Raw genomic sequence first — 10,378 nt, 5'->3', positions numbered from 1 at the left:
GGCCGCCTTCCCATCCACAACGCTTGTTTAGTCGTGAAAATTCATACGTTTTGTGGTGGATATGTTTGTAATCTTGCATGAACTTGTTTGATTCTTCACCAATATAAATACTGTTGCCAAAGATAAACGTTACTCATTCGTTTCCGAAATTTCATAGAGAAAAGTGAATCGATGGCAATAGATGGAGTTCCCGTCATGGTCTGGCGATATCGTTTCCACAGTGTTTTCCACCGACAACATCTAGTAGATGATACTTTTTGACTAAGTTTTAGATTTTTTGGTTTGGTAAATCAATTTAAAGTATAAACTTCTTTGGGTACGAGCTCCCCTTTCTGATCTCACTCTCTGGAATCTATTTTGGATGTCGGATCATAGTTAAAAATCATAGATTCATCACCTATTACAGTTGATCGGATTTTGCTTTCTTGGTCCTAGCTGCAGAGCTCTAAATTCGAACAGGTTTGAAGGAGAGGTAAATTTTCTATCAAAAGTGGATGTAACGGATTTCCGCTTGGTTAAACTTCTTTGATATAAAGGCCTAAGGGTGTCTACCATCTACCCAGAAGTCCGAGGTGATGCAGAAGGTTTTCGGGTGTGCGTGCATACCAATTCGGTGGAAAGTTTACATGTCTTACTATGGATGTTGAGCTTATATCCCTCAATAGAGATGTAAACAACATGGATCCTCTTCTGATAATCCCTATCAACTTGTCTGCTTCTTGGTGTCTTCACTTCTGGTCGAAGTCCAGTTGTTTTGGCTTCTAATTGAAAATCTGTTACACTTGGAGCTTCTTACTATGGATGTTGAGCTTATATCCCTCAATAGAGATGTAAACAACATGGATCCTCTTCTGATAATCCCTATCAACTTGTCTGCTTCTTGGTGTCTTCACTTCTGGTCGAAGTCCAGTTGTTTTGGCTTCTAATTGAAAATCTGTTACACTTGGAGCTTCTTACTATGGATGTTGAGCTTATATCCCTCAATAGAGATGTAAACAACATGGATCCTCTTCTGATAATCCCTATCAACTTGTCTGCTTCTTGGTGTCTTCACTTCTGGTCGAAGTCCAGTTGTTTTGGCTTCTAATTGAAAATCTGTTACACTTGGAGCTTCTTACTATGGATGTTGAGCTTATATCCCTCAATAGAGTTGTAAACAACGTGAATCCTTTTCTGATAATCCCTATCAACTTGTCTGCTTCTTGGTGTCTTCACTTCTGGTCGAAGTCCAGTTGTTTTGGCTTCTAATTGAAAATCTGTTACACTTGGAGCTTCTTACTATGGATGTTGAGCTTATATCCCTCAATAGAGTTGTAAACAACGTGAATCCTTTTCTGATAATCCCTATCAACTTGTCTGCTTCTTGGTGTCTTCACTTCTGGTCGAAGTCCAGTTGTTTTGGCTTCTAATTGAAAATCTGTTACACTTGGAGCTTCTTACTATGGATGTTGAGCTTATATCCCTCAATAGAGATGTAAACAACATGGATCCTCTTCTGATAATCCCTACCAACTTGTCTTCTTCTTGGTGTCTTCACTTCTGGTCGAAGTCTATATTTTGAGATTCGAGACAAGATTTTGTAGGAATTTACCATTGCTGATCCAATGTCAAGAGTAACTTCACTTGTTGAGTGCATTTTGAATCTTATTTGATCATACGTTTCACTATAACACTTTGAATTGAGCGGACTACCGACACGTACCTCATACCAGTTACTCGTGAAGGACTTTCAGTACCAAATGCGTGTTGTATTTTTTGCTAAATCGAAATCATAGTAGATCAAGACATGCATGCAAATTCATCTTTCAAAATGTAACCATTTATCAATTTTACGTATATAATAGTGACTTAAATATCCTCTTAAATCAATCTTAATATACGCAGTCTATTTATAACCATGTTGAAAGTAATTTTGTACGTCGTTATAAAAAATGTTACAACTTTAAATGTAATGATTATCATAATTACCGGATTTCGTTGTATTTAGTGAATCTCAATTGTAAATACACTTAGAATAACAAATAACTATTTATATATTATCTTGCAACAGTTATTGTCAGTGTTAATAAAATTTTTAAAAAAATTTTTCGGTTATTTCCACAATCCCAACATCCATAGTAAGAAGCTCCAAGTGCAACAGATTTTCAATTAGAAGCCAAAACAACTGGACTTCAACCAGAAGAGAAGACACCAAGAAGAAGACAAGTTGAAAGGGATTATCAGAAGAGGATCCTTGTTGTTTACATCTCTATTGAGGGATATAAGCCCAACATCCATAGTAAGAAGCTCCAAGGGCAACATATTTTCAATTAGAAGCCAAACGGACCCATCAGATCTACCGAAAGTTGGTTCAAAAGATGATATAACGATACTGCTTGGAGAAGATTCTAGAAACATAGAATCCACGCTAACAACCAGTTGAGAGTGTCTCTAAAAACAAAAAAATAACTGGACTTCGACCAGAAGTGAAGACACCAAGAAGAAGACAAGTTGATAGGGATTATCAGAAGAGGATCCTTGTTGTTTACATCTCTATTGAGGGATATAAGCCCAACATCCATAGTAAGAAGCTTTAAGTGCAACAGATTTTCAATTAGAAGCCAAAATAACTGGACTTCGACCAGAAGTGAAGACACCAAGAAGAAGACAAGTTGATAGGGATTATCAGAAGAGGATCCTTGTTGTTTACATCTCTATTGAGGGATATAAGCCCAACATCCATAGTAAGAAGCTCCAAGTGCAACAGATTTTCAATTAGAAGCCAAAACAACTGGACTTCGACCAGAAGTGAAGACAACAAGAAGCAGACAAGTTGATAGGGATTATCAGAAGAGGATTCACGTTGTAAACATCTCTATTAAGGGATATAAGCCCAACATCCATAGTAAGAAGCTCCAAGTGCAACAGATTTTCAATTAGAAGCCAAAACAACTGGACTTCGACCAGAAGTGAAGACAACAAGAAGCAGACAAGTTGATAGGGATTATCAGAAGAGGATTCACGTTGTAAACATCTCTATTAAGGGATATAAGCCCAACATCCATAGTAAGAAGCTCCAAGTGCAACAGATTTTCAATTAGAAGCCAAAACAACTGGACTTCGACCAGAAGTGAAGACACCAAGAAGAAGACAAGTTGGTAGGGATTATCAGAAGAGGATTCACGTTGTATACATCTCTATTGAGAGATATAAGCCCAACATCCATAGTAAGAAGCTCCAAGGGCAACAGATTTTCAATTAGAAGCCAAACGGACCCATCAGATCTACCAAAAGTTGGTTCAAAAGATGATATAACGATACTGCTTGGAGAAGATTCTAGAAATATAGAATCCACGCTAACAACCAGTTGAGAGTGTCTCTAAAAACAAAAAAATAACTGGACTTCGACCAGAAGTGAAGACACCAAGAAGAAGACAAGTTGATAGGGATTATCAGAAGAGGATCCTTGTTGTTTACATCTCTATTGAGGGATATAAGCCCAACATCCATAGTAAGAAGCTCCAAGTGCAACAGATTTTCAATTAGAAGCCAAAACAACTGGACTTCGACCAGAAGTGAAGACAACAAGAAGCAGACAAGTTGATAGGGATTATCAGAAGAGGATTCACGTTGTAAACATCTCTATTAAGGGATATAAGCCCAACATCCATAGTAAGAAGCTCCAAGTGCAACAGATTTTCAATTAGAAGCCAAAACAACTGGACTTCGACCAGAAGTGAAGACACCAAGAAGAAGACAAGTTGGTAGGGATTATCAGAAGAGGATTCACGTTGTATACATCTCTATTGAGAGATATAAGCCCAACATCCATAGTAAGAAGCTCCAAGGGCAACAGATTTTCAATTAGAAGCCAAACGGACCCATCAGATCTACCAAAAGTTGGTTCAAAAGATGATATAACGATACTGCTTGGAGAAGATTCTAGAAATATAGAATCCACGCTAACAACCAGTTGAGAGTGTCTCTAAAAACGAAAAAACATCCATAGTAAGAAGCTCCAAGTGCAACAGATTTTCAATTAGAAGCCAAAACAACTGGACTTCGACCAGAAGTGAAGACACCAAGAAGAAAGAACTATATCAAGTAAAGACACCTTTAGCAAGTGGATTTAAGATCATTTAAGAACGTCGAAAATAAAGAAAAAGGGGAGTAAAGTACATAGCATACTTCTGGAACGCGTGTATTCTTGAAAACATTTTGTTTTACCCACGTAACTGTTTCTGTTAACACTAAAATGGATTCAATTACATGCTTTCGCATCTCGTATTTGCTCTTCATAATTTATTGTTTTCGGAAATGTTAAAACTCGAATAAACAAGCTTCTATGTCAGACATAAATGAATAATTGAATTAACGCTTCAAAATATTTATCTTGAAAACAACAGTTATATTACAATAATACATAATTTATTTAATATTAGTTGGTTTCTGATTTAGTATCTTCCCCACTGGCCTCATTTTTAGCATCAGGCGAATCAACAATTATGTTTAAATCAGGATGAGTTTCTAACATATGCCTAGATTTCAAATGTCTTTCCAAATCTCGTCTACGTACTAGAATTTTTCCACACAAATCACACCTGGAAACATTTAAGAATTTAAGTACATTTTCATATACATATACGTGTCGCCACCAAGCAGCATAAATTACAAACTATGGTAGTTACCAATAAGTCGTTTTATGATATATCAACAGATGGCGCGGTAGTATTAAAATATTACACATAAAACATAGATGGCAATGTCATATGCCATAAATGTCATAATTAAATAATTGTTGTGTAAATAGCACACATTAAAGTTTTTTTGATTTATTTTTTGAGTAGTTGTATACTCCGCTAGATTTTTGAAATTCCGTTTATTACTTCAATTTTGTTATTTTTAAAAAATACTACTGTGTGGTGATGTCTAAATCTACAGAGGGAAGTTTCAAGCTGTAATATTTTAACTCATCTCATCTTCCCATTTGGACTAATTAATAAAATGCGCTACACTAGGAAACCTATTCACTTGTTCATGGTATTTCTTTTGACATAAATCGTAATATTAAATAAAATTAATGGTATGAAAGACTGTGTTTCTATGCACATTCTTTTTTCTATTTTATTCTATATCAAAACTAAGATGTGTCCATATGGAAATTTGTGGAACACAAAGTTCCATTAAAAAGTATTAAGGAGTTCCAAGAGTTGATTTAAAAGTACCCAAAGAGTTTTGATAAAAACCTGCCTAGAAGAAATAGTACCAATACGTATCACAAAGTAACATTTTTCTTTATATATATTTCGAATAATTACATTTCTTATTTTGTAAGCTATGCTTGTCAGTACATACATTTCGTAATAGAGATTAGTAAGACAATTTGATGAAGTAGAATTTGTTTACTTAATTGCGTTTCGAAAAACTAGGACCACAATTTGTATAAAAGTAGTCAAATAATTGTATTGAAAAGTGTCTAGGATCGAAATAGTTTCACGAAAACAGTTTAACAGCCAAATAATTGTATTGGAAAGTGTTTAGAATCCAAATAATTTCACTAAAAGTGTTTAGCAGCCAAATAATTGTATTGAAAAGTGTTTAGTATCCAAATAATTTCACTAAAAGTGTTTAGCAGCCAAATAATTGTATTGAAAAGTGTCTAGGATCTAAATAATTTCATAGAAACAGTTTAGCAGCCAAATAATTGTATTGAAAAGTGTCTAGGATCCAAATAATTTCACTAAAAGTGTTTAGTAGCCAAATAATTGTATTGGAAAGTGTCTAGGATCGAAATAATGTCACAAAAACAGTTTAACAGCCAAATAATTGTATTGGAAAGTGTTTAGAATCCAAATAATTTCACAAAAACAGTTTAACAGCCAAATAATTGTATTGGAAAGTGTTTAGAATCCAAATAATTTCACTAAAAGTGTTTAGCAGCCAAATAATTGTATTAAACAGTATCTAGAATCCAAAGATTTGCATAAAAAATATCTAGGACCACAAACTATATGAAAAAGTATCTAGGAGCCAAATAATTTTATTGAAAAGGGTCTAGAAGCCTTAGCTATAATAAAACCTGTCTAGGATCTAAGGAATTGCATTTAAAAGTATCACAGAATTGTATTAAAAAGTGAGAATAATTGTATTAAAGAGCTGAATAAATGAATACTTACTTATAAGGCGTATTCCCTTCGGCGTGTAACCTGACGTGCTTGTTAAGATTACTGGGATCTCCGAACGGTCTATTACAAAATTTGCATTTCAACGGTTTGTAACCCGTATGTGTCCTAATATGAATTTTCAATCCGTACTTTCTCGAATAACACTTTCCGCAATAAAGACAAATATGGCCTTGTCTAGATTTCCCCAGGCTACTGACCAAACTTTCTATTTGAGCTTCGTCATTATAAGCAGCATGTTGTCCCAATTCGAAGCAATTTGGGAGTATTGCGGATGCGGAAGTTAGAGAAGGATCTGGAACCTGAGAAATCAGTTGTATGCAGTGCGACAGTAAAATATTCATTTTTTTATTTACCTTTGGATATTCTTTTTCCGGATTTTCCCCCTTTTTAAAAGGTTTGAAAGCGCTCGGTTCGTTTTGGTACGGTCTATACAATTTACTGTCGATTGGATTACGATTTTCCGTGTTTTTTCTCAAATCGATCGCATTTTTTTGCTTAAACGTTTGTTGTTTCAAATAAATTTGAAAATCGAACGGCTCTTCTCTACTAACCGATTTCATAGATTCGTTTACGGCAAACGATAATCGTTGCCAAAGTGTAGACATGGAAAATTTTCCGCAACCTAATGTTATATGCAGTTTGAGGGGATTAGGTGATTCATATAATGTTGAACATCTATTACATACGTATTTCTTCTGACCTGAAGGACAAATATGTTCAATTAAAAATATCACGACCTCCAAAGGTAGTTTCGACGCCTAATTTCCACCATCAGTCGCAATTTTGTATCTATTTGGCAGATAGTTTTGTTTGGATACTTTGGAACGTAATCCAAGTCGATCAAACTTTGGGAATCCAAAGATGTGATTATAATTGATCAATAATCTGCTGATTTGTTGACACAATTCGATTGTGAATTAAAAAATAAACGATCCCACTTTTCGTCCAGCAGAAATGGAAATAACGTCGAAATAGTGGAACCAAAGAAACCGGTTTTTTACAAGCAAATTATTTATGGCTTCTTTTACGCATTTCTGAAGGTGTGCAATCAAATTCATCACCCATTTTCTTGTATTTTCAAGGAAAACTTTGAATTGTTTTATATGTCGACAAGCTGGGCAATCTAACGAATATTCAAAGTTAGCTGAAGACATTCTTAAAGACCTGCTTCGAAAATTAGTGTCCCAGAGGTAGTTTCAACCTGGTTCAGAACTGTTACGCGCAGAGGAAACATGTAGATTTGTGTTTTATAGATTAGGAAAAAGTTTTTGACAGAGCGCAACACCAATTCGTTCCAATACCGAGGCGACAACGAACTTTCAAGGGCCCAGAAAATCCTTAAAGCCCTCGTGAGTCAACAAATCCTGATAGCAGATAACATGAATGACCACAGTCGGCTTATGAGAATCAATATCAACATGAAAAGTTGTTAGATCAAGATAACAGAATGAGATTTACAAAATGGTACGTTTAGTCAGTGCTATTGTACGGAACAGAAGGCTGGACACTGAAAGTTAACACCATGAACATATTGGAGGCATTAGAAATGGGGATCTACCGAAGATTTTTAGAGTTCTGTGGACGGCAAGGAAAACCAGAGAACGAGAATTGCTGGACCTGATCATTAAAAGTGTCACTTTCAATGGTAGTTGTTAAAAAATGTTGCATGGTATGATATGGTCGAATTTCTATGTTCTAAATGTTTCTACAGTTTTATTTTACCTTGTATATTAGCCGGAGTTAGGAAGGCCATCTGTACCATAGCCAGAACATCTTCGGAAAACCACAGTTGTAATTCTTGTCCCATTTCAATAGGTCGTACAGCACATAAAATTAATTTTGGAGATTGTTCCGGATTATTCTTAACATTATTATTATATTGTAGTTTCAATTGGAGGTTAAACGAATGGCAATCATCGGACAAACGCAACGCACGTAACCAATGGATCCTCGAAGACCAAATACTTTGAAATTGTTCATCTAATTCGATTGTACCAAGCGGGGATAGTTTTACAGAAATCTAAAAACGGTTCAATGAGAATGTTATGTCGAATAAAAAAATAAATAATGATGTGTCTTTTAACAATAATTTTCGTATGAAAAACTCACCTGCTGAACGTCAGGCTGCTCCACCAGCGATGCGGGATCAATCGGCCTCGTAACCGATCCCTGCGGTATATTACAACCAGCGGTTACTCTACCAGGTACCAATAATTCTGAAGAACCAGTCACGTAACACGATATATTAGTTGAAGAAGCACTGAGAAAACCTTGTGAAAACATTTTTCGAATAAAATCCACCTGACGTTAACCACAAGTTTGTTTGACAACGTTTCCAAGGTTGGTGGATGTCATATAGTGAGTAAGTGATAATGATAGTGGTTGGTAACTGACTGATAAAAATTGACAGATTCTAAACTTCATCCCTATTAACCACCCACCCACCACCACTATGTATAGGTGGTTATATTAAAGATTTGCCCCGTATATACACATCATCCCTCTTACGAATATGATGAACCGAATCTGATTTAGCAAGGGCTGGACTCGGGGATATTTTTATTAATAAAAATCTTTCTAACAAGATCGTATTAATGTTAAAAATAAAATATGCAAAAATTACACTGCTCGACAATTGATAAGGATCAAAGTATGTCTTACATCTCAGTTGTTGTAATAATAAAATAAATTTAATTAAATCGTTATGTTGTGACTCAGTTTTACACAATTATAAGGGGTTAGGGGTAGTCAGAATTTTCAAAAAATCAATTTTTTTTGCATTTTCGTTAAGTGTAATATCTTAAAAATATTCTCTGAAAATTTCAAATTGATCCGATTATTAGTTTTTGAGTTATTCGACAAATAACAAAGAGAGCTCGGGCACTTCGAAGTGCTCGGGAGCGGCAACACTCGGGAAGGTAGAATACTTCGTAGGCAACAGCAAATTGATGTTTTGGAAACTTCCACATTGGCTGAAGAACTATGGTATGGCCCAGGAATAGATGACTCGGTGTAAGTAATTTGATAATTCGTATTTCTGTACGTAAATCTAGTGGGAAACTTTAAAAGCGTTTTTCTCAAAACTATGTTTTTTGAACTGGTGACAACTGTAACTCGAAAACCGCTCAGTAGATTTTAATGAAATTTATACAGCTTTTAGAATACATAATAAACTCGGGCCTGATCGAAGGATTTTTTTTTTTTCGAAAATTTCGATGTTTTAAGACCAATTAACTGTTGATTTTTTTCCAAAAATCTAGACAAAAATTTCCTGATGCCGCCATTTTGTTAATTTAAAAAAAATCCTTCGATCAGGCCCGAGTTTATTATGTATTCTAAAAGCTGTATAAATTTCATTAAAATCTACTGAGCGGTTTTCGAGTTCTGGGCCATATAATAGTGATAATCCTGGGCCTGATCGAAGGATTTTTTTTTTTCGAAAATTTCGATGTTTTAAGACCAATTAACTGTTGATTTTTTCCCAAAAATCTAGACAAAAATTTCCTGATGCCGCCATTTTGTTAATTTAAAAAAAATCCTTCGATCAGGCCCGAGTTTATTATGTATTCTAAAAGCTGTATAAATTTCATTAAAATCTACTGAGCGGTTTTCGAGTTCTGGGCCATATAATAGTGATAATCCTGGGCCTGATCGAAGGATTTTTTTTTTCGAAAATTTCGATGTTTTAAGACCAATTAACTGTTGATTTTTTCCCAAAAATCTAGACAAAAATTTCAGGCCCAGGATTATCTATTTATAAAACTAATTTTTTCATCCGATTGATTTTAGTTGTATCTCCAAGGACTTATGATTGTCACCGCAAGGATCTTTTTTTGGAACTGGGTCAACACAGACAGCTATAACTTTGGAAATTACATTTTTTTTTAAATTTTCGTGACTTGAAGTCAAAACATTGTACAATAATGCCATATAACTACTTTTGTAAAATAACACGATTTAATAGTAAAAAAAAATATTGAAAATTCTCATTTTTTCGTACCTCTAACTACCCCTAACCCCATTTATAAGTAAAACTTGTTTTTCTGAATGTTCTTTTTGACTTTTGAAGTTTTTTGGTTATTAACATTATTTTTTCTACTAAAATTTAATTAATTTTGACGAAACGTCAATTTTTACCAGTTTTATATCAAAAATCATCACGAAAAAAAATCAAAAAATCAAAAGAAAATTAATTTTCTTTTGACTGTAAAAAA

At 34.6% G+C, this 10,378-nt stretch overlaps 1 protein-coding gene across 2 annotated transcripts; it reads right to left on the bottom strand.

Annotated features, from left to right (window-relative positions):
* Positions 1-4,366: 4,366 nt before the first annotated feature.
* Positions 4,367-8,711, bottom strand: LOC130901147 (zinc finger protein 226-like). Of its 2 annotated transcripts, XM_057812260.1 has the most exons (5): positions 8,274-8,711; positions 7,887-8,184; positions 6,518-6,864; positions 6,156-6,463; positions 4,367-4,580 (listed from the first exon to the last, which is right to left on the bottom strand). In XM_057812260.1, the coding sequence occupies exons 1-5, from the start codon at positions 8,445-8,447 to the stop codon at positions 4,418-4,420; spliced, it is 1,290 nt and encodes a 429-aa protein (XP_057668243.1). In that variant the 5' UTR covers positions 8,448-8,711; the 3' UTR covers positions 4,367-4,417. The 2 variants fall into 2 exon arrangements, with proteins under 2 accessions (XP_057668243.1, XP_057668242.1); XM_057812259.1 differs by having other exon boundaries at positions 6,156-6,864.
* Between the last annotated feature and the right edge of the window lie 1,667 nt (positions 8,712-10,378).

Source organism: Diorhabda carinulata, chromosome X (genome assembly GCF_026250575.1).
Source record: "Diorhabda carinulata isolate Delta chromosome X, icDioCari1.1, whole genome shotgun sequence".
NCBI classification, from domain to species: Eukaryota; Metazoa; Arthropoda; class Insecta; order Coleoptera; family Chrysomelidae; genus Diorhabda; species Diorhabda carinulata.
This window is presented reverse-complemented; position numbering and strand designations above follow the sequence as displayed.

Bases quoted from the DNA above. Each gene is read 5' to 3' on its own strand.
- LOC130901147 (XM_057812259.1), bottom strand. From the start codon at position 8,447: ATGTTTTCACAAGGTTTTCTCAGTGCTTCTTCAACTAATATATCGTGT. The intron at 8,185-8,273 runs GTGAGTTTTTCA...AACCGTTTTTAG, and splicing joins AGCAGCCTGACGTTCAGCAG to ATTTCTGTAAAACTATCCCC. The intron at 4,581-6,155 runs GTAAGTATTCAT...AAATGTTTCCAG, and splicing joins GAAGGGAATACGCCTTATAA to GTGTGATTTGTGTGGAAAAA.